The sequence below is a fragment of the Xenopus tropicalis genome, chromosome 8, assembly GCF_000004195.4.
Source record: "Xenopus tropicalis strain Nigerian chromosome 8, UCB_Xtro_10.0, whole genome shotgun sequence".
In the NCBI taxonomy this organism is placed as follows: domain Eukaryota; kingdom Metazoa; phylum Chordata; class Amphibia; order Anura; family Pipidae; genus Xenopus; species Xenopus tropicalis.
The window spans coordinates 128,151,720-128,176,640 of record NC_030684.2 but is presented as its reverse complement, the minus strand read 5'-3'; the positions used below and the strand labels follow the sequence as shown (position 1 = coordinate 128,176,640).

The 24,921-nt window shown below is 41.6% G+C and overlaps 1 protein-coding gene across 17 annotated transcripts in view; it reads left to right on the top strand.

The window, feature by feature from the left end:
* The window catches only part of LOC100496185, a 75,334-nt gene that overhangs the window by 1,006 nt on the left and 49,407 nt on the right, over positions 1–24,921 (top strand). For 15 of the 17 annotated variants that reach the window (XM_031892133.1, XM_031892140.1, XM_031892137.1 and 12 more), the window contains exons 2-5: positions 11,044–11,106; positions 15,565–15,735; positions 15,854–15,916; positions 19,352–19,414. In XM_031892133.1, the coding sequence (XP_031747993.1) occupies positions 11,044–11,106; positions 15,565–15,735; positions 15,854–15,916; positions 19,352–19,414 (360 nt within the window). Of the gene's footprint in view, positions 1–3,649; positions 3,678–11,043; positions 11,107–15,564; positions 15,736–15,853; positions 15,917–19,351; positions 19,415–24,921 lie in introns of all 17 variants that reach the window. The other 2 variants (XM_031892141.1, XM_031892139.1) reach the window with 2 other exon arrangements.

The window sequence follows — 24,921 nt, the reverse complement described above, 5'->3', positions numbered from 1 at the left end:
AATCGTCTCCTGTTCCTGCAAGCTCTGTTCTGCTGTGCTGATTGGATCTTTCTTCTTGTGGATTCTCCAATCAGAACACAGCTTTCTTGACAGACAGTAAGGGCTCTGGCACACGGGGAGATTAGTCGCCCGCGACAAAACTCCCTGTTCGCGGGCGACTAATCTCCCCAAGTTGCCATGACCCGCCATCCTGTCGGCGAACATGTAAGTCGCTGGCGGGATGGCACACGCGGCGGCGCAATTTCCCGAAATCGCGCCGCTGCTGTGCCATCCCACCGGCTACTTACATGTTCACCGGTGGGATGGCAGGGGAAGGCAGCTCGGGGAGATTAGTCGCCCGCGAACAGGCAGTTTTGTCGCGGGCGACTAATCTCCCCGTGTGCCAGAGCCCTAAAACTGACCAATCAAGGCACAGATGCAGACAGGGCTGGGGAGATATTACAAACTGAAGGCAGTGCAGAAATGAAGACTGAAAACTCTGAGAACTTTTGCTGCAGATATCATCCCTCTCCCATATCTGCCATCAGTGCCCACTGCTTTTCCATGCAGGCCCCTTAACTATTCATATTCCCATCTCTTGTTTAAACCACTACCTGGTTGCTAGGGTAAAGACACTAGCAACCAGATAGCTGCTGAAATACCAAATGGAGAGCTGCTGAACAAAAAGCTAAATAACTGAAAAACCATTAAAAATAAAAGAGGACCAATTGCAAAGTGTCTCCTAATATCAATGTCTACATTATATTAAAAGTTAATGTAAAGGTGAACTACCCCTTTACGCTAACTGATCACAAACACAAATGTATGGAGAACCCCTCACAGAAGTGCCTGTATGAATACTTTTACATCCTAAGCATTTTAGGGTAAAAAAAGCCCTCACACCCGCACTTTTGTACAGAATCCCTTTAAGTCAGTGGGAACCGCCAGAAGTAGTTGGGAGGTTAATTTTTTACACCAGCAGCGAATCTCACATTAGCTGTAGGTCAGTCTATGTATGTCCCATCTTTAGCCTCCCCAAACAAAATATTCACCCTCCGCCTATAGTTAAACAGGAGTTTTCAGTAACACAGAACAATAGCTGAAATGTGTCACAGAAAGCTTCAAATGAGACCCTGAAAGTCTTAGCCTTTTATAGATCATAATATACCTTATCTCAAAAGTATATAACACCCCTGTTATAACTGTCTGTGCGCTCTGTGGTTATAGCTGTGCAAATAGCAAAGTGCACGTAGGGGCTTAGCTAGTCTGCACTATCATGTCTGGCCCTTGTAATTTTATAAGATGGTATACTAGGCTTTTATATTCTGTTTTATACCTTGCATATATAGCATATTTATACCTTTATCTCCTACCTCACCTGCCTTGGGTTGTTTTTATAGGGGACACTGGGGCTTTTATGTGCCCCTTTATACAGAACTTACCCGTCATAAGTCAGTGTCTCAACACCACTGCCTTGTTTGCTAGGTTAAATGGGAGCTTAGCAACCAGATAGCTTCTGAAATTCCAAAGTATAAAGCATGACAACCAATCACAAACTGTCACGGAGTAGCACTCTACATCATAAAGTTAATTTAAAGGCGAACAACCTCTTTAATTCCCCCATTTTCTTTTCAATTTAAACTAAGACAGAGAACTTTTAATATTCACATGCCTTGTTTTTAAACAGTGTATCTTATCAGTAAGTCACAGGTGCCTTTCACGTGTTCTTGAACAGGTTGTGTATCTTTTGATGGTATCAGTAAGAGTGTCAGCAGGGAACTGCATTTGTTCAACTGAAGCGTTGGATACATATTAAAATGTGATGGAATAAATGTATATTGTTATATTGTATATGTTCTGCCCCCAATAAGGGGTAATTATATCTTAGTTGGGATCAAGTACAGGTACTGTTTTATTATTACAGAGAAAAGGGAATCATTTAACCATGAAATAAACCCAATAGGGCTGTTCTGCCCCCAATAAGGGGTAATTATATCTTAGTTGGGATCAAGTACAGGTACTGTTTTATTATTACAGAGAAAAGGGAATCATTTAACCATTAAATAAACCCAATAGGATTGTTCTGTCCCAATAAGGGGTAATTATATTTTAGTTGGGATCAAGTACAGGTACTGTTTTATTATTACAGAGAAAAGGGAATCATTTAACCATTAAATAAACCCAATAGGGCTGTTCTGCCCCAATAAGGGGTAATTATATCTTAGTTGGGATCAAGTACAGGTACTGTTTTATTATTACAGAGAAAAGGGAATCATTTAACCATTAAATAAACCCAATAGGACTGTTCTGCCCCCAATAAGGGGTAATTATATCTTAGTTGGGATCAAGTACAGGTACTGTTTTATTATTACAGAGAAAAGGGAATCATTTTAACATGAAATAAACCCAATAGGGCTGTTCTGCCCCCAATAAGGGGTAATTATATCTTAGTTGGGATCAAGTACAGGTACTGTTTTATTATTACAGAGAAAAGGGAATCATTTAACCATTAAATATACCCAATAGGGCTGTTCTGCCCCCAATAAGGGGTAATTATATCTTAGTTGGGATCAAGTACAGGTACTGTTTTATTATTACAGAGAAAAGGGAATCATTTAACCATTAAATAAACCCAATAGGGCTGTTCTGCCCCCAATAAGGGGTAATTATATCTTAGTTGGGATCAAGTACAGGTACTGTTTTATTAATACAGAGAAAAGGGAAATCATTTTTAAAAATTAGAATTATTTGCTTATAATGGAGTCTATGGGAGATGGCCTTTCCGTAATTCAGAGCTTTCTGGATTTCCGGATAAGCGATCCCATACCTGTACTATTTTTATTTTCATTTCTGTTTTTATTTTTATGCTGTCTCAAAACTGTAGGTGCTAATATCTCATTTCAATGTTCTGTTCTTTTTGTAAATTAGTGGTAACTTTCCCGGTGCTACATTTTTCAGATGGGGATCATTTAATACTATTGGCAAATATTTTTCTATTGCCCTGATTGTTTCTTCTGATCTATAATGATATCTCGCCACCATCGGCAACTTGCCATACTCACAGGATGGCTCATTGGTGGTGGCCTGTCTGATTTCCGTTTCCCCTATTTCCGAGGTCGGGAACCTTTTTGGCTGAGAGAGCCATAAACACATATTTTAAAATGTAATTCTGTGAGAGCCATACAATATGTTTGGCTGCTGGGCAAGGTAGGGTGGGTGCCAAGGATGCCGCATGCGGATGCAATGCAGAGGAGGGTGTGGCCTGTGCTCGGCAGATGATAGAAGACATGTTCTAAGGCTTAGAACACGTCTTCTATCTGCCAAGGGCAAGGTAGGGTGGGTGCCAAGGATACCGGATGCGGATGTGATGAAGAGGAGGGCGTGGCCTGCGCTCGGTGGATAGAAGACGTGTTCTAAGGCTTAGAACACGTATTCTATTTGCCGAGCGCAGGCCACACCCTCCATTATTTTTTTTATTAAAGATTTGGCAGCGAGCCACATGCAGCCATCAAAAGAGCCACATCTGGCTCCCGAGCCATAGGTTCTCTACCCCTGCCCTATTTTGTTGACATAAAATTTCTTATGATTCAACCTATTTTTATTTTCTAAGCTTTATCTCTCCTTTTTATTATCTTCATTTGTCCTTTTTCCCATCTTTTGTATTTTACAGATTTTCCCCTTCTGGTCTCTAAGGGTTGGCAAGTAGTGGTCTTTAGATTTCTTATTTTCTTTAATTATATCATTCTCTTTATTCAGGAAATTGGTTAAATAATCGTCTCCTGATATTTCTTGACCTAATAATTGGAAAACCAGGTCAATCTGGTCTGTTCTATATATTTTTTCCAGTTTCAGTATATACACAAAAATCTTTCCCTGCTATTCTTAGAAATTCCCCTATTAGATGTCCTTAGATGTCCTTTTCCAAAAATCTATTATATTAAATCTATTATACAGTATATGTGACAACTTTGTTCAAAAAAATTTGTGGTACAGTTCCTACAAATTCTCATAACTTGTCCTCTAGGGACATTATCTAGCCATAATTCTGTATGATGGCTATTCTTCAGAATATAAGTATTCTAATCTGCCCCTTTAAAAAAGGTCCTGGTATATAATTTCTTTTTCTACATAGATCTCTATAGAAGTCTAGAAACTCTATGTTTTGGTCACTCCATTTATAGGTAAATTTCAGGCCTTCCTTATTTTTATTGATATTATCAAAAAAGGGGGCTATAGGAGAAATATCTGTGTCCCATATGATAAATAGATTATCTATATAGTGACGATAAACTTTCAGGCCTGGGGGCCAGTCAGCAGGGCTGTGGAGTCGGAGTCAATTTTGGGTACCTGGAGTCGGAGTCGGCAAAAAATGAACCGACTCCGACTCCTACTAAATTTAAATGGTAATAAAAAAAATAAAATAAAGCAAGATTAAATCTCCCAATTCACAAACAGTCATAATTAATTACTTCTCTGTTATAAGAATAAAGCCCAATGCACGCAGTGCATAAACGAACACGTTGAGCGACTATGAAGCTTTTTATTGACTGTATGCTTCACTAAATGGGACGTAATGCACAGTTAAGGTGCGGCAGCTCCACTGCGTCGGGTTCCTCTGTTACTGGGAACACAATGCCCACTGTGAACCTAGCCTAACTCTCACTGATGACTAATTAAGTAAAAAAAATTTGCAGGACTAGAAATACTTGTATATGTGAAGGGAATGTAGCCCCGGGGGCAGCCATTCCTGCACTGGTACAGCTGGGGTGTTTGCTACAGAAACCCTACTATAGTTTATATAAATACCCCGCTGTGTAGCCCTGGGGGCAGCTATTCCTGCACTGGTACAGCTGGGGTGTTTGCTACAGAAACCCTACTATAGTTTATATAAATACCCCGCTGTGTAGCCCCGGGGGCAGCCATTCCTGCACTGGTACAGCTGGGGTGTTTGCTACAGAAACCCTACTATAGTTTATATAAATACCCCGCTGTGTAGCCCTGGGGGCAGCTATTCCTGCACTGGTACAGCTGGGGTGTTTGCTACAGAAACCCTACTATAGTTTATATAAATACCCCGCTGTGTAGCCCCGGGGGCAGCCATTCCTACACTGGTACAGCTGGGGTGTTTGCTACAGAAACCCTACTATAGTTTATATAAATACCCCGCTGTGTAGCCACAGGGGCAGCCATTCCTGCACTGGTACAGCTGGGGTGTTTGCTACAGAAACCCTACTATAGTTTATATAAATACCCCGCTGTGTAGCCCCGGGGGCAGCCATTCCTGCACTGGTACAGCTGGGGTGTTTGCTACAGAAACCCTACTATAGTTTATATAAATACCCCTCTGTGTAGCCCCGGGGGCAGCCGTTCCTGCACCAGTACAGCTGGGGTGTTTGCTACAGAAACCCTACTATAGTTTATATAAATACCCCGCTGTGTAGCCCCGGGGGCAGCCATTCCTGCACTGGTACAGCTGGGGTGTTTGCTACAGAAACCCTACTATAGTTTATATAAATACCCTGCTGTGTAGCCCCGGGGGCAGCCGTTCCTGCACTGGTACAGCTGGGGTGTTTGCTACTGAAACCCTACTATAGTTTATATAAATACCCTGCTGTGTAGCCCTGGGGGCAGCCATTCCTGCACTGGTACAGCTGGAGTGTTTGCTACAGAAACCCTACTATAGTTTATATAAATACCCCGCTTAGTAGCCCCGGGGGCAGCCATTCCTGCACCGGTACAGCTGGGGTGTGTGCTACAGAAACCCTACTATAGTTTATATAAATACCCCGCTGTGTAGCCCCGGGGCAGCCATTCCTGCACTGGTACAGCTGGGGTGTTTGTTACAGAAACCCTACTATAGTTTATATAAATACCCTGCTGTGTAGCCCCGGGGGCAGCCATTCCTGCACTGGTACAGCTGGGGTGTTTGCTACAGAAACCCTACTATAGTTTATATAAATACCCTGCTGTGTAGCCCCGGGGGCAGCCATTCCTGCACTGGTACAGCTGGGGTGTTTGCTACAGAAACCCTACTATAGTTTATATAAGTTAGCTGCTATGTAGCCATGGGGGCAGCCATTCAAAGGAGAAAAGGCACAGGCACATAGCAGATAACAGATAAAACACTATTGTATTCTACAGAACTTATCTGTTATCTGCTATGTAACCTGTGCCTTTTCTCCTTTTTTCCAGCTTGAATGGCAGCCCCCGTGGCTTTACAGCAGCTTATTATATAAACTATAGTAGAGTTACTGTAGCAAACACACCAGTTTTACCAGTGCAGGGCAACAGTGCATTATATTTTTATTACTATAAAGCTCTTTTATTTTTTGGTGTTACTGTTCCTTTAAGACTGAAGCTTTAAAACATTTGAAAAACTGCTGTAATTCAGCTGTAATGTTAGCTTAAACTTTAAACATGACTATGGGATTCTAGGTAAATCATTAGGAGTATGAGTATAGATACAATTGTCTATCAGTTTATTATCAGCTCAGTTGTGTTTTAAGTGCCCCTTCCCCTTCCTGGATGTATAAAATACATTAGCATATTAAAACATCGGAGTCGGAAGTTTCAGAAACTGAGGAGTCAGAGTCGGAGAATTTATCTACCGACTCCACAGCCCTGCCAGTCAGGGCCCCAAATGTGCTGATCTTCCCAGTTCCCCAAATATAAATTTGCATAACTGGGAGCAATAATTGCATAATTGGGTCCCCTGGGTCTGAAGGTAGAAATTCTCGCCAAATTTGAAATAATTATGTTGTAAGATGAACATTATACTTTGACCTCTGGGAAATTATACTTATCTTATATATCCATTACTCCTTTTACTCCTCTAGAATATTCTATAGAAGTATAAGGGGCTAAAATATAAGCAGTTACCAGTATTAAACCTGGTTCCCACTTGATGTCATGTACCAATTTGATTACTGAACTCGAGTCTTTTAAATGTGAGGGTATACATGGTACTATCGGTTGTAAGAATAGAACAATAAATAATGACAATCGGGATGTTAAGGAGGCTATCCCAGATATTATGGGGTGGCCTTCTGGGTTTATTAGACTTTTATGGATTTTCGGTAGATGGTAAAATATTGCTATGCTCGGATGTCTTACCCTTTAAAATCCTTTTGTTGTATTATACCTTTACAATATGCCTTTCTCGGTATTGTAAATAATTCCATTTTAAACACCTCTGTAGGGTCACTTTTCAGTTTCAGTTTTCAGTTGACTCATCTCCCAACAGCCTATAGGCTTTGACTAAATAATTTCTGGCTCTGGATCACCACTCCTCCTCCCTTGTCTGCAGATCTAATAATAATCTCTTTCTCTTTCGTTTTAAAGAGAAGAGTGCTTCTCTTTATAGAGATGTTAAGTTGTCTCTCCAAAATATTTCCTTCATTCCTAATAGTTCCCCCATTGCTAGTTTCTCATACAATAAAATATGAGGGCCTTTATCTCCATTCGGAATGGATTTCTGCTTATTATTCTTAATGCAAAAAAATCATTTAAGATTAAGTTTCCTCACAAATAATTCAAAATCTATAAACAATTCAATAGACCCATCTCCTTAATAAATGAAGATGTCAAACTACTTGCATAAATCCTTTCCAACAGACTAAAAAACATACTACATAAAATAATAGACCCAGAACAAGTGGGCTTCACACCAGGCAGAGAAGGTAGAGTCAACACTAACAGACTAATAAATATCCTATATATGGCTAAAAAATAAAACACCAGGCTAATAATGCTACCAACAGATGCAGAAAAAGCCTTTGACAGGGTAAACTGGACTTATATGTTTACATGCCTGCAACACATTGGATTAGGTCCCAAAATAATAAAATGGATACAAGCACTATACAATAACCCCTCTGCCCGAATACGAGTAAACGGCACCCTATCTAACTAGTGCTGGGCGGTATACCGGTAAAAACCGATCACCGTTTTTTTTTTTGAAACCGATATGAATTTTCGACATACCGGTGTGCTGAATACTTCCGGGTGCGCACGTGACGTCAGCGCGCACGTGACGTCAGCGCGCACGTGACGTCAGCGCGCACGTGACGTCAGCGCGCACGTGACGTCAGCGCGCACACTCTACAAAAGCGCCATCGCTAGGACGCATTCAGAGTCGGATACCAATGTGAGCTGTCGGGGGTGCCTGGCCAGTAATTATATTTTATGTGAAGGGGATGGGTGGGTGGGTTATACTTATGTGAAGGGGATGGGGTTGTGTTTGGGGGGGGTGGGATGGGGTGGGGGGTTATATTTATGTGAAGGGGATGGGGGGGTGTGTTATATTTATGTGAAGGGGATGGGGGGGTGTTTGGGGTGGGGGTGGGTTATACTTATGTGAAGGGGATGGGGTTGTGTTTGGGGGGGGTGGGATGGGGTGGGGTGGGGGGTTATATTTATGTGAAGGGAATGGGGGGGTGTTTGGGGTGGGGTGGGGGGTGTGTGTGCGGATGGGGGGGTGTTTGGGGTGGGGGGGGGTGCGTGCGGATGGGGGGGTGCGTGCGGATGGGGGGGTGTTTGGGGTGGGGTGGGGGGGTGCGTGCGGGTGGGGGGGCTGCGTGCGGATGGGGGGGTGTTTGGGGTGGCGGGGGGGGGGTGCGGGTGGCGGGTGTTTGGGGTGGTCACCTAATCATGCATGGGGAAAAAAAAATACCGTCAAATACCGTGATACCGATATAATTTTGAAAAATACCGTGATATAAATTTTTGGTCATACCGCCCAGCACTATATCTAACTATATAAATATTCAAAACGGTACACGACAAGGGTGCCCTTTATCACCAACACTATTCATTATAGCACTAGAACCACTCTTAGGCCAAGTCCGCTTAAACCCTGATATACAAGGGATAACCATTGCCAACTGCCACCATAAAACGGCAGCATATGCAGATGATCTGCTATTCTTTATCACCCAACCTATCATATCTATACCAACGCTTAACCATCTACTAACAAATTTTGGTTACCTCAGCTATTTCAAAATAAACTTTGCAAAATCTATGGCCTTAAATATATCACTCACATCGCAAACTATACAGGCCTTATCCATGGGCCTCCCATACTTTAACATAGCTAGGAATAAAAATTTCCAAAGACTACGAAAATTGGACATCAAATAATTTAAAAAATCTCTTAGCATCCATTAAAAAAGACTTAGACAACTGGCTAAACAAACCCCTTTCATGGTTCGGACGGATGAATGTTATTAAAATGAACATAATACCTAGGATTTTATACGTATTCCAGAACCTCCCTCTACATATTCCAGAATCCATATTAGATTTAATTCAAACCACTATCACCAGATTCATATGGCAGGGCAAAAAACCTAGACTTCGCTACAAAACACTAACAAAAGATAAAACACAGCGAGGGGTATCGCTACCCGACCGTAGACTATACTACCTAGCCTCTGTACTGGGGCGTATTATTGATTGGTCCCACCATGCTGACACTAAGCTATGGATTACAATAGAACAACAAGCAACCTATAGCTATCTAATACATCTTCCATGGCTAGATAAAAGATACAGAAGAATCAGATATACAGACCACCCCTTACTAATGAATACCCTAGCAATCTGGGATAAGTGTCGCCTAAAACATAAACTTACGCAATTCCCGTCTCCCCTTCGGCCACTAATTAACAACCCAGCCTTCCCTGTGGGACAGCAACCAAATTACTTCACACACTGGTTGATAGAAGGAAACCTACAACTAATCCACTTTATTGATAAGGGAGGATTTATAGATAAACAGAAATTCCAAGCAATTAAACCATTCTCAAGCATAGACCACTTGAAATATGCACAGATAAAACACTATTACCAAAGCTTGGGAGGCACATCTACAATGAGTAGACCTTTATCCCCCTTTCGAAGCACTAACTGCTATGTCATTACCACCCACACATACCATCTCCCAATTATACAAAAACCTTAGACAATCACATACATTTACAAAACCTACCTTCCTTGAATCTTAGTCCATAGAGACCGGTATACAGTTTCAAGAGAAACAATTCAGCAACCTAATGAACAAATTACTTAAAAGCTCTAGATGCAGCAGAATTCAATAAACAAATTACAAAATCACCACAAGATGGTACTATACCCCCTCTAAATTGAAAATAATTTATAAACATACTAGTATATATGCTGGAGAGAGAAAAAGGCTCACTGCTATACATATTCTGGACGTGTTCACTTATCCAACCCTACTGGGAAAACACCAGAAAAGCAATATACCATATCATAAATATTGAAGTACCTAATGTTCCTGAATATGTTTTACTATTCCACATGGAAAAACCACTATCTTTAAAAACTCACTTGAACCGCACCTATTAAACGCAGCCAAAATACTGATTCCGCAAAGATGGAAACTACTACTCCGACACTACAAGACTGGTACAAGAAAGTAGAAGAAATATACAAATTCGAAGAAATGTCTCTTTCATCCCCAGAACACTACAACGCTTACAGCACAACCTGGTTCTACTGGCTTACCAAACAAACAGTCCACAAGCTAACCCGCTAGAGGGACATCCCCCCCCACCCCTATTCCTTCCTACACCTGCCCCCCCCCCTTCCCCCACATGTTCTGTTCTGACAATATTTAAACAATGTATAACTTGAAAGACTGCAACTTGTAAGACACAATTATATGTACCTGCCCCTCCCTGTTTACCACTGTTACTTAAATCAATAAAAATCATATTGAGAAAAAAAAACCTATAAACAATTCAAATTTGTCTAGATCTAGGGGCAAAATTCAGCCCCTTATTTAACAGACTAATTTGACCCAAGGTCAGGCATATCTGGGATAGATTGAAAATACCATATTTATACAGTTCCTCTGGATTAATATTTTTCGTATAGTCTCGTAACCTGACTCTGCGTCCAGGTCTGTTTCCTCTAGTTCGTAGTGTGGGTTGTTCTCCATTACTCTCATCCTCTTTAATTGTGGTTCCATTCTCCATGTTCTTTCTTTTCCTCCTTTCATATTTCCCATCCTTGATATTTTCTTTTTTTCCGGAAAAGGGGATGGTGTAATCGTCTTAGAATCATCTTGGGACATGGATCTCTGGAGTCTATCTGAAAGAGGTAAGTATCTATTAGATTTCCTCTTATTACTCGCCATATCCCAACTCCCCACCATTCTCAATTTTTCGTAGTAACCCTTTCTATTGTTTTTGTGTTTGTATCCCTTCTCTCCACTAATTCTATTTATATTGTGTGTGGACATATTGACTTGGTTTCCTTTCCGTTGATTCCAGTCAGATATACTGTATTTTCTTTTTTTATTTTCCTGTCCCAAATTTCTTTTGTTTCCTTTCTGCTATTTCCGTATCTACTCCATTTTTTTTTTCCAATTCTCTCTTGGAATCCTGATATTGTGACTTTTTCATCTCTACCATTTTTTCTTTCTGTTCGTTTAGTTCCTTCTCTATTTGTCTTAACCTACTTTGTTTTTCTTTAATGATTAATTCCATAAGTTGTATTGAGCTCTGATTAAGGATTTCATATTTTTATTGAAAATATATAGTAACATAGTAAGTTGGGTTGAAAAAAGACATACGTCCATCGCGTTCAACCATAATGCCTGTATATAACCTGCCTAACTACTAGTTGATCCAGAGGAAGGCAAAAAACCCCATCTGAAGCCTCTCTAATTTGCCTCAGAGGGGAAAAAATTCCTTCCTGACTCCAAGATGGCAATCGGACCAGTCCCTGGATCAACTTGTACTAAGAGCTATCTCCCATAACCCTGTATTCCCTCACTTGTACTGAGAGCTATCCCCCCTACCCCTGTATTCCCTCACTTGTACTGAGAGCTATCCCCCCTACCCCTGTATTCCCTCACTTGTACTGAGAGCTATCTCCCCTACCCCTGTATTCCCTCACTTGTACTGAGAGCTATCTCCCATACCCCTGTATTCCCTCACTTGTACTGAGAGCTATCTCCCATACCCCTTTATTCCTTCACTTGTACTGAGAGCTATCCCCCATACCCCTGTATTCCCTCACTTGTACTGAGAGCTATCCTTCTACCCCTGTATTCCCTCACTTGTACTGAGAGCTATCTCCCCTACCCCTGTATTCCCTCACTTGTACTGAGAGCTATCCCCCCTACCCCTGTATTCCCTCACTTGTACTGAGAGCTATCTCCCCTACCCCTGTATTCCCTCACTTGTACTGAGAGCTATCCTTCTACCCCTGTATTCCCTCACTTGTACTGAGAGCTATCTCCCCTACCCCTGTATTCCCTCACTTGTACTGAGAGCTATCTCCCATACCCCTGTATTCCCTCACTTGTACTGAGAGCTATCCTTCTACCCCTGTATTCCCTCACTTGTACTGAGAGCTATCTCCCCTACCCCTGTATTCCCTCACTTGTACTGAGAGCTATCCCCCCTACCCCTGTATTCCCTCACTTGTACTGAGAGCTATCTCCCATATCCCTGTATTCCCTCACTGGCTAAGAATCCATCCAGCCCCTTCTTAAAGCTATATAATGTATCAGGGGAGGGAATTCCAGAACTTCACAGCTCTCACTGTAAAAAATCCTTTCCGAATATTTAAATGGAACCTCCCTTCTTCTAAACGGAGTGGGTGCCCTCGTGTCCGTTGGAAGGACCTACTGGTAAATAAAACATTAGAAAGGTTATTATATGATCCCCTTATATATTTATACATAGTTATCATGTCACCTCTTAAGCGCCTCTTCTCCAGTGTAAACAGACCAAACTGGGCCAGTCTTTCCCCATAACTGAGACTTTCCATACCCTTTACCAGCTTAGTTGCCCTTCTCTGGACCCTCTCTAACTCAATAATGTCCCGTTTGAGCACTGGAGACCAAAACTGAACAGCATATTCTACCAGCGCTCTGTAAAGGGGAAGAATAACCCCCTCCTCCCGTGAATCTATACCCCTTTTAATACAGCTCAGAACCTTGTTTGCCCTTGCAGCTGCTGCCTGGCATTGCTTGCTACAGCCAAGTTTATTATCTACAAGGACTCCAAGGTCCTTCTCCATTATGGATTTGCCTAGTGCAGTCCCATTAAGGGTATACGGGGCTTGCATATTTTTACATCCCAGGTGCATGACCTTACATTTATCCACATTAAATCTCATCTGACACTATGGGGCGTATTTATTATGCTGTGTAAAACTAATTCGCCGAAAAAATGGAGTAAGATCGCCATCTGAACGCCGGATATTACGCCATTATTTTCCATAAGTTCCGGTGGAAGAAAAAACGCGTAAAACAATTACGCCGATTTTACGCCGTTTTTACGCCATTTTTACACGGTGAAGCCTGCCGATGTGGGGCGAATTTTCTCACCGTTTTTTACACAGCATAATAAATATGCCCCTATATGTGTCCCAGCACACTACTACAAAATATATATAAATATATATCAAGGAAGATTACCTATGCCTGTACTTGAGTAATTTCCAAGGCTATTGTGATCTTAAAGAGGAACTATCATGAAATTTATAATGACTGAAAAGACTCGAAAGACCATCAAATTATGAAACTTTCTAACATTTTTATACAGTTTTTAAAATATTCTAGTTATCATAGTGGTCCCTATCCAGCTGGTTCCCTCCTACCTAGCCTCTGGCCAGCTCTGAAGACGGGGTCAGGTTCATTTAACTGACAGGTCGGCCTCTCCCTCATTGGCTGTCAGTGCAGTCAATCATCAGCTCTGCAAAGCCTACATCAGTAGTTCAGTGGCTTCACAAGTTTTGTTCTTGGTCAGCTTTGCACACAGCTCCTTTCCTGTGTAGATCTGACCAAGAACGGAACTTTGGAAACCACTGAACCACCGATGCAGTCTGAACACATAATTTGGAAGGGGGGGGGGGGCTGGGTCTGTCTCTCAGGGAGTGTTGTCAGGCAGGGAACAGAGAACAAAGCCACTTTGCTCTGAGCTACCAGTGCTGGCTTTACATACAGCTTTGGAGGGCGGAGGTGGCTGGGTCAGGGCAGGGAGAGCAGGAGTTTAGGGTGAATCTATCAGAGAATGGAGCCTTTGGAAGTTGGTGGGAGGCAGGCAGGCAGGCCAGGAGAAAGCAGGAGTTTTGTGAGTGGGTCTGAGAAGGATAATGAGTTTTTATATTCATTCTTTATTTTGGTTATCCCCATTATATTGTGAATTTTAATTTTAAATTGTATATATTAAAGGTTAAGTTTTAAGTGGACAAAACTATATTCTGTGCATATTGGGAATACTGAGGCGGCAAACACCACGCACACATGATTCTCTCTTTGCACACGATAACTATTATCCAATAAGAAGGAAGCCACTGAACGGCAAGAAAATATAATACGCTACAAAACCTTAACCTTTGAAGTGCCATAGATAGCAGATTCTACGTTCTGCAGTACTTCCAGGTGGAGGTGCAGCTTTTAAAGGAGACATATCATAAAATTAAGAATGTACCTGTAATTTATACTCCTCCAAATATAGAAAGATTATGCTTAAAAGAGTTGTGTTTCGGACTGAAGGGTATATAGTTGGTGGGAAAATGCTTTGCATTCAGCATAAGGGAGGGCGGGGCATAGCTACTGGTTTTGTGACATCACAGCAAGGTGTTGCCCCTCCCATTCAGCAATGACTTGAACTGGCTCTCAGAGAAAGGATCCTAACAGTCTGTAATATTATTTAAAAAGTAAGAATATTTGGTCAACACATATATTTGAGTATATTATTATTTTTATCATATTTTTCCATCTGGACAATTTGATTTTCATGATAGTTCCCCATTAATATCTACAGTTCATTTAACGTATGCGTCTGTATATACTCATGTATATGCAGGTATACTGGATCTGTATGTGGGTATATGTGTGTGTGTGTGTGTGTATATATATATATATATATATATATATATATATATATATACAGTATATATATATAGCAAGAAAATGAGCTGCACTCACCAGGACTTGGCAAAAATATAGTAAGTTTATTTAAGAAAAGAGATCCAACGTTTCGAGCACAGTCCCTGAGGAAGAGCACAGTCAGTGCTCGAAACGTTGGATCTCTTTTCTTAAATAAACTTATTATATTTTTGCCAAGTCCTGGTGAGTGCAGCTCATTTTCTTGCTTTATATTTTTTAGCTAGCACCCTGGGCATTTGAATTTCAATAGGGTGTGCTCCTTTTGTTCTTGCTATATATATATATATATATATATATATATATATATATAGTATAAAACATATAGCAGGCGCACTCCAAGGACTTTCATAAAAAATCAAAAATCTTTATTTTCACATTTCACAATAAAGATTTTTGATTTTTTATGAAAGTCCTTGGAGTGCGCCTGCTATATGTTTTATACTATGTAATATTTCCCTGGCGGCACCCGGGCACTAAGAGACCGATTGGAGAGTTTGGAGTGCGGACCGTTATGTGGCTTTATATATATATATATATATATATATATATATATATATAATATATATATATACACATACAAGATACAAAAGATATTAATTATAAAATTATTAAATTATTTGAATCTAAATTGGCATTTTTTTCTCATAAAGGAACCGATAACACTGAAAATGCAAAGGATCCAACTGAAGAAGATGAATTTGGTTCTGGACAGCCAAAAGAGCCAATGGGAAGCCTCCAAAGATGGCAGGACAGCAGTGTTAGGAGTATACTCCTGACCAGGGAAGTTTTTAATGTAGAGGAGCACCCGCTCAAAGAACAAGGTCAGTGCCTGACAAATACTCACCCCCAGTGATTTTTTAGTTTCCTTGTCCTTTAATGTTTTAAGGCAAAGAAGAGAAATATGATTTAAATCTTAATTTAAATGTTCTTCTCTTACAGGAGAAATTAATATTGAAAATACAACTGAGAATGAGGCCCTAACGAAAGAATGCAACGACGGAGGTAGGAATGTGTATATTACAACCATCTTGCGAACGCCATAACATGAAAAAGGGCTTGTTCCCCTTCCAAACACTTATTTTGGTTCTGTTATTACAGAGAGTACACCAGAAATAAAGACTTTTTCAATTGCCTTCTGTTTTTTGTTTTTCTAATTTTAAGGTGAAGTACCCCTTTAAAAAATGTATGGGACCTGTTATCCAGAATGCTTGGGACCTGGGGTTTTCTGGATAAGGGATCTTTCTGTAATTTGAATCTCCATAACTTAAGTCTGCTAAAAATCATTTAAATATTGAATAAACCCAATAGGATTGTGTTTCCTCCAATAAGGGGTAATTATATCTTAGTTGGGATCAAGTACAGGTACTGTTTTATTATTACAGTATAGTGTGACATTTATATTGTATATATACAGTATAGTGTGCCATTTATATTGTATATATACAGTATAGTGTGCCATTTATATTCTATATATACAGTATAGTGTGCCATTTATATTGTATATATACAGTATAGTGTGCCATTTATAGTGTATATATACAGTATAGTGTGACATTTATATTGTATATATACAGTATAGTGTGGCATTTATATTGTATATATACAGTATAGTGTGCCATTTATATTGTATATATACAGTATAGTGTGGCATTTATATTGTATATATACAGTATAGTGTGGCATTTATATTGTATATATACAGTATAGTGTGACATTTATATTGTAAATATACAGCATAGTGTGACATTTATATTGTATATATACAGTATAGTGTGACATTTATATTGTATATATACAGTATAGTGTGACATTTATATTGTATATATACAGTATAGTGTGACATTTATATTGTATATATACAGTATAGTGTGCCATTTATATTGTATATATACAGTATAGTGTGTCATTTATATTGTATATATACAGTATAGTGTGACATTTATATTGTATATATACAGTATAGTGTGTCATTTATATTGTATATATACAGTATAGTGTGACATTTATATTCTATATATACAGTATAGTGTGACATTTATATTCTATATATACAGTATAGTGTGACATTTATATTCTATATATACAGTATATAGTGAGTGGGCCCCTAAGCTCAGGTAAGTGCCAGCAGTACAGAGTATGGGCAGGGAATCAGCAGAAAAGAAGATGGGGGGCTACTGGGGCATCTTTGTGGGCACAGAGCTTCCCTGCTAAAGGGCAGTGGGTGCCTTGGGCTGGTACCTCACGGTGAGGGCAGTGAGGGGGTTGGGGAATGCCCTGCCGGGGGATGTTGGGTAGGGGGTTCCTCACAGTGAGGGCAGTGAGGTTGGGGAATGCCCTGCCGGGGGATGTTGGGTAGGGGGTTCCTCACGGTGAGGGCAGTGAGGGGGTTGGGGAATGCCCTGCCGGGGGATGTTGGGTAGGGGGTTCCTCACGGTGAGGGCAGTGAGGGGGTTGGAGAATGCCCTGCCGGGGGATGTTGGGGTAGGGGGTTCCTCTCAGTGAGGGCAGTGAGGTTGGGGAATGCCCTGCTGGGGGATGTTGGGTAGGGGGTTCCTCACGGTGAGGGCAGTGAGGGGGTTGGGGAATGCCCTGCCGGGGGATGTTGGGTAGGGGGTTCCTCACAGTGAGGGGGTTGGGGAATGCCCTGCCGGGGGATGTTGGGTAGGGGGTTCCTCACGGTGAGGGGGTTGGGGAGTGCCCTGCCGGGGGATGTTGGGTAGGGGGTTCCTCACGGTGAGGGCAGTGAGGGGGTTGGGGAATGCCCTGCCGGGGGGATGTTGGGTAGGGGTTCCTCACGGTGAGGGGGTTGGGGAATGCCCTGCCGGGGGATGTTGGGTAGGGGGGTTCCTCACGGTGAGGGCAGTGAGGGGGTTGGGGAATGCCCTGCCGGGGGATGTTGGGTGGGGGTTCCTCACGGTGAGGGGGTTGGGGAATGCCCTGCCTGGGGATGTTGGGTAGGGGGTTCCTCACGGTGAGGGCAGTGAGGGGGTTGGGGAATGCCCTGCCGGGGGATGTTGGGTAGGGGGTTCCTCACGGTGAAGGGGTTGGGGAATGCCCTGCAGGGGGATGTTGGGTAGGGGGTTCCTCACGGTAAGGGGGTTGGGGAATGCCCTGCCGGGGGATGTTGGGTAGGGGGTTCCTCACGGTGAGGGCAGTGAGGGGGTTGGGGGATGCCCTGCCGGGGGATGTTGGGTAGGGGGTTCCTCACGGTGAGGGCAGTGAGGGGGTTGGGGAATGCCCTGCCGGGGGATGTTGGGTAGGGGGTTCCTCACGGTGAGGGCAGTGAGGGGGTTGGGGAATGCCCTGCCGGGGGATGTTGGGTAGGGGGTTCCTCACGGTGAGGGCAGTGAGGGGGTTGGGGAATGCCCTGCCTGGGGATGTTGGGTAGGGGGTTCCTCACGGTGAGGGCAGTGAGGGGGTTGGGGAATGCCCTACCAGGGGATGCTGGGTAGGGGGTTCCTCACGGTGAGGGCAGTGAGGGGGTTGGGGAATGCCCTGCCGGGGGATGTTGGGTAGGGGGTTCCTCACGGTGAGGGCAGTGAGGGGGTTGGGGAATGCCCTGCCGGGGGATGTTGGGTAGGGGGTTCCTCACGGTGAGGGCAGTGAGGTTGGGGAATGCCCTGCCGGGGGATGTTGGGTAGGGGGTTCCTCACGGTGAGGGCAGTGAGGTTGGGGAATGCCCTTCCTAGTGATGGGGTAATGGCAGATTCTGTTAATACCTATAAGAGGGGCCTGGATGAGTTCTTGAACAAGCATAGTATCCAAGGATATTGGGATATTATCTATTTAATTTAATATATGTATGTGTCTGTATAGGGCCTTGGATTTATGGCAAATTATTTAGATTAAGAACTGCCTGCACCCAGCCAGAAATACAAACATCTGTAGAGACACTGGGCCAGTTAATCACATGGAATTCCATTCACTTCACACCTCAGTTACTTACCCTAATTTATATCAAGTCACTTTGATCCACGTTATCCTGTACCTTATCTGTTTCTATCTATTTGTCCCTTGCAGCACCCCCCCCCCCCCCCCCCCCCCCGTTTATATGACTTTGTCAACACCTTCCACACAGATATTCCTTTTTTTCTGGTTATTTGATCTATGAGCTGAATGTTGTATATATATCAGCGAGCACCACAGCTTCTTTGTAATCAGCTTGAAAAAGGAACTAGAATGTTCTGAAAGCTTGCTATGGTTATCTTAGTTAGCCAATAAAGGTATCACTTTTATACCACTTTTGTTATTTTTTATTTCAAAAGGTTTACCCTGTAAACATTTTGACTGGCTAACACGGTACATCACCTTTTCCTGCATCTATAGTCTTATACATATATGTGTATATGTATATATGTAAGATACTTATGTATATGGTGTTTTTAGGAAAAAAAGATTTTTTTTAAATTTTAACTTGCGTTTTTTTATTTCTTACAGGAGTCAATACCATTGAAAATACAACTGAGAATGATGATCTAATCAAAAAAGATGATGCCAGAGGTAGGACTGTGTATATTAGAACCAAGTTGTGAAAGACTTAACATGAAAAATTAACCCTTTAGTTGCCAAGCATGTACCCCATATGTTCTTGGGTAGATAAAGGTTTCTCTCTTCAGAGGCAGCACACTATCGCGTCTGCTATTTGCTTGCTCTGCTCCGTCCTTCCCCCCCAGCACTGCCCACTCGCTTCCAATCTGACTATGCATGGAGTACCCTCCAGGATCCCCCAAGCGATCCCTGTGTCCTTCCTGCCCCAGAATAGGTAAGTGGTAATTATTTGCACTATTACACACACATACAGCACACAATTTAGCACAGGTTTTTTTCATTTTGCACACTTTAGCACACTTATAGACACTCATATACACACTTACACACTGTCACACCACTTTTAGATGGATACACAAACATTTTTTTTTTTTTACTTACTAACCCCTTTGTCTTTGGTTTTTCCCTGGAATCTGTTTATTTTGACAGCGTGACTATTGGATCAGATATTCTAACCACTAATTACGCTGTTGTGTTATTTTGTTATTTCATTGATTTGCACAGTTTTTGTGGTTATGTTGCAATTTTTCCTTGTATTAGTGTTCCTGATCTGATTTTTAGCATAGCTTTGCCTTGTGGTATTTTGATGTAGAAAAATATCTTTACCTATTTTGAATTCAGTAGAATGTGTACTTTTCAAAAATATTTGTTTTTCTGGGGGTCACTGTACAGGTAGAGGGTCTTACAACACATAATACACTGACAGGGGGCTCTGTGTGCAAAAGCTGAGCTGGTAGGCGAGAAATCCATATGCGCTATTTTCATTTTGGGTTCAGTACATACCGCAGACTTTGGTATATCTATGCATATTGGGCATCAAACTGTTCAGTAGGCCTCTGGTGTTCCTATTTGGGGTGATTTGTCTTTGTACGCAAGAAATTGTGTGAGATAAATGCGACAAATTGCAACATTTTTAGGTGATTTTCTGACATGTCATAAAAACCACTAACGTTAGGAAAGGTTTGCAGATTAGTACTCTGATGTAGAAAGGACTCTTTACTCATGTTGGATTTGTCAGAATGTGTGTATGTATATCTTTATTTATAAAGCTCTACTTATGTACCCAGCGCTGTACAGTAGAATACATTAATACAAACATGGTGTTAATAAGATAAATACAAAGTATAACAATAAATACAGATAAATACAGCAGCAATAAGTTAAGAGCCAAAGGCACAAGAGGAAGGAGGTCCCTGCCCCGTAGAGCTTACAATCTATGTGGGAGGGTAACTAACAGACACAAATAGGCAAATATAAGTGCTGTAGGTCACAGTGGGTGACACTACAATATAAGTGGCAGTTCCCAGATCAGGTGCTGGGTGAGTGCTCCAAAAGGGAGTCTTTAACCTTAATTTTAAAAAGACTGGGGGAGGATTCTCTCCGGAGGACATCAGGGAGGGCATTCCCAATGTAAGGGGCAGCCAGGCAGAAAGGTTTAAAGCGGACCTGTCACCTTAAGAAATAATTTCAAATTGTTTTCTATCGTGTTTGTCAAGCAAAATAAACTTTACTTACACTATATAAATTATTTTAATCTTATTTTCTTCAGCCTTGGAATTCACAATTGCAGCAAGCAGGCAGGCACCATTTTGTGGGCAGTGTTATCAAAGCAGGCATTGTATCCTGTCAAAATCTTGTTTCTGTGCCAGTATGGGGGGACCTGAGGCCCATGTCCATTCACTGGTTACACAATTACATGATGAGGAGGGAGGGGGAATGTGAGTAGTGCAGCAACATCTAAGAAGTTCTGAATTGAAAGTGAAAGTAACTGTCTGCCCCACCTCTATGCCTAAGGCATAGAGGCGGGGCAGGCATTATATGATTGACAGCTAGGATTTTAAAATGCTTTTATAATGGGTATGGATGTGGTAATAAAAAAATTATTTTGGGTTTCATGTTTAATTTGAAAAGGGCTTTTATTATACAGCTTTTTATATCTGGGTGACAGGTCTACTTTAAGGCGGGAAACCGCAGTAGTAGTGGGGGGCGCAACCAAACGATTGCTCTGTGAGGAACGAAGGAGTCGGCCAGGAACGTACAGAGACACAAGGGACGAGATGTAGTGAGGAGCAGAGGGATGGAGGGATTTGAAGGTTAAGAGAAGGAGTTTGTATGATATTCTTTGTTTGATAGGAAGCCACGATAAGGCCTTTAGCAGGGGAAGGGCCTGAACTCTCCTGGGTGAGAGGAGGAGAATTCTAGCAGCAGTGTTTAAAATAGACTGTAGGGGGGAGAGATGGGAGTTAGGGAGGCCGGTTAATAGCAGGTTGCAGTAGTCCAGTCGTGACAGGATGAGGGCATGCATGAGCAGCTTAGCTGTTGCAGTAGAAAGAAAGGGCCGGATTGTGGCAATATTGCGTAAGAAAAAGTGACAGGTTTTGACAGTGGAGTTAATGTGGTTAGAAAAGGAGAGACTGGAGTCAAAGATCCCCCCAAACAACGCGCCGAATCGACAGGGTTGATGAGGGTGCCATCAATAGAGATAGAAAAGGGGGGGTAGGACCAGGCTTAGGCAGAAAGATCATTAGTTCAGTTTTTGTTAGGTTGAGTTTGAGGTGGCGTTGGTTCATCCAGTTAGAGATGGCCAGGAGGCAGTTAGTGTACTTTCAAACATATATGGTTTTTAGGGTTTGCTGTACATTTAGGGGGTCTTACGGCACATAATACGTAACAGGGGGTCTTATTTGCAGATGCTTAGCAGCTGAGAAAATTCAAATGCACTAATTTTCATTTGGGGTCCAAATTCTGTGAGATAAATGTGGCAACTTGCAACAATGTTAGGCGATTTTTAGAAAAGTCATAAAAAACACAAATTTTAGGATAGCTTTGCAGATTAGAAAGGCTTCTTTACCAATGTTGGATTTGTCAGAATATGTGCTTTCCAAAAATATATGCTTTTCTGGGATTTTCTGTATAGTTAGGGCACATAATTACTGCACATAATACACTGTCATTGGGCCTTTTTTTGCAGAAACTCAGTTGGCAGCTGAGAAAATTCAAATGAACTATTTTCATTTGGGTGCCTCTGTACACCACATACATTGGTAAATCTTTGCATATTGGGCTTCAGACTGTTCAGTAGACCTCTGGCATTCATATTTAGGGTGATGTGTCACTGTATGTAAGAAACTTTGTAAGATAAATGCGTCAAATTGCAAGAATTTTAGGCAATTTTCAGAAAAGTCATAAAAACCGCTAACTTTAGGAAAGCTTTGCAGATTGGTATTTTGGTGTACAAAGGGGGGAGGGCAGATTAAATTAAAATGATCATGTCATACAGTAAGGTCTGTAGAGCCTTTAAGCTGACTGGGGACCAAAAAAATCCTTTGGAGGGCCACATCAGCCTATTAAAGGATCACACTACCTCCAGCCCATTTGATTGACGTAGCTGGCTCTCTGCCACCCAGGGCCTTAAGCAGCATCAGAGTGTCGCCTGCATTATGTACCACTAGGCTGGGGGCAACTTTGAAAAAAATAAATTTTTTGCATTTTGTAATACTGGCACATTCCTATGGATTGTCATAAGAAAGTGTCAGTATTAATTTAACTCTTTCCTGCTTTAATTGATCAAATGTATGCTTTACTGTCTAACCCAGATGCCCCATCTCTGATTCTTTTCACCTTCTCTGAATGAATTTATTAATCAATACCTTTCTGCATTGCATCTTGCTACTTTTGTTCTGTGGAAGCATTGCTTTTGATTCTATTAATCTGTCGTATGGGAAGCCCCTTAGTAACCACTGGTGGATAAAAGTGAATCTTTTAACTGGTTTATAATAAATATTTGTATCCAGATTCTTCACTATCACAAGTACATCAAGGTAATTTGTTTTCCTATAATTAACCACCCATGTAAATTGAATAATATTATGTATCATATAAATACATTCGCAAAACCCAATCATTTCATTATAACTTTCCTTCCAGATCAAAAAGATAACTTACACAAACCTTTTCTATAACCCTGTATACCAAATCTGGGATGATAAAGTTTATACATGGTGTTTAAATATACTAACATGTGCAGGAGCAATATAACATTCTTATACCCTGTGTTTGTAAGTAGTAATCATCTAAAATAGTTCCTAAAATAGTTTTGACCCAACAAATCTGCAAACGCTAAAAAGGGTTTTACATATGAGCTTTTATGTGATATTTTTTTATAGAGATCTACATTGTTTGGGCTATAGTTTTCCTTTAAAGGACAAGGAAAGGTTAATATAAATTAAAAGTAAGTCTAAAGGCATTCTTTTTAAGTACTTACTGCATATCTAAATCCCCAGATCCCTGCTTGCTTCTCTGAGATATGGTGCTGGCAGCCTACAGCAGTGTGAAGCCTACAGTGACATCACTGAAATCTCTCTCCCCTTCCTGTAGGTGCCAGCGGCAGCCTTCCTATTCTCTGAGCATGTGTGTAACTTGATCCTGTCTCCTGTTCTGAGCTACACATGCCCACCAGCCAATCAGAAGCGGATCTGCCAGAGGGGGGGAGGGAATGAAACACATGTGCAGTATGAAGCAAGGAGGGAAAGGAAGGGAGAATACCTTTTTAAAGATGGCTGCCTGTTGGGCAGTATGCTTTTTAAATTTTAACTTGCGGTCTCCTTTAAAGAGCAGGGTTTGAAGCCAGTTATATGTATATGGGATAGGATTCTGGGCTCTGCAGTGTAATTAGTGAAAAGAAGAAGAACATGTTTTGAATTGTAATTTTCTTTTATGGTATAAGATACATTTTAAAATCATGTGACATGTTATTATGTCTCAGGTAGAACTGAATATATTATAAACTTCTTTAGAAAACCCTGAACCAGGTATAAACATGTGGGAAAATTATTAACAGCATGACATAGAAGCCTGTATCACTTGGGGTCGGGCCTACCAATTGACCAGAAACCACTACCTTTCCCTCCAGGCCAGTGCTCCTTTTCTTTTAACACAGTTCTACCTTGGGGTACCTTCTAATTTTGTTTATCTCCCAGGTACCCCTCGCACCATGTGCACTACAGTCAGCAACAAAGAAATATCTACACTTGGCATTTTCCCACCCAGGGTGCAAGGGAGACCTGGGAGCCATATAAAATGGTGGCGCGGCACTCTAGAGAAAAGTATCTGTTACAGTTTTTAAAGAAGTGGTGAACAAGCCCAGGCATAGGAAGTGATTTTGGGCATCGGTGGGTGCCTAGCAAATTTGAACCCTCCAGTGTTTTAGGTTTTCTTTGTCCTTTAAACAAACAGCTTAAATGAATGAATGTAGGCGTCCCTCCTGCCAGTGCAGATGTCAAGAGTTTGTCTGCCTTTAGCTCAGGAGGCAGCCCTGAACAACCAAAACTCTTGACTCCTCCCTCATGATAAATGGGCTGGCTCTACTTTCTACCCCTAGAAAGTAGATGTCCTGCCAGAAATGAAGGACAGTTATTTCCTAGTTGGATAACTTTTTAAAAAAGTTTTGCTCTGGAGGC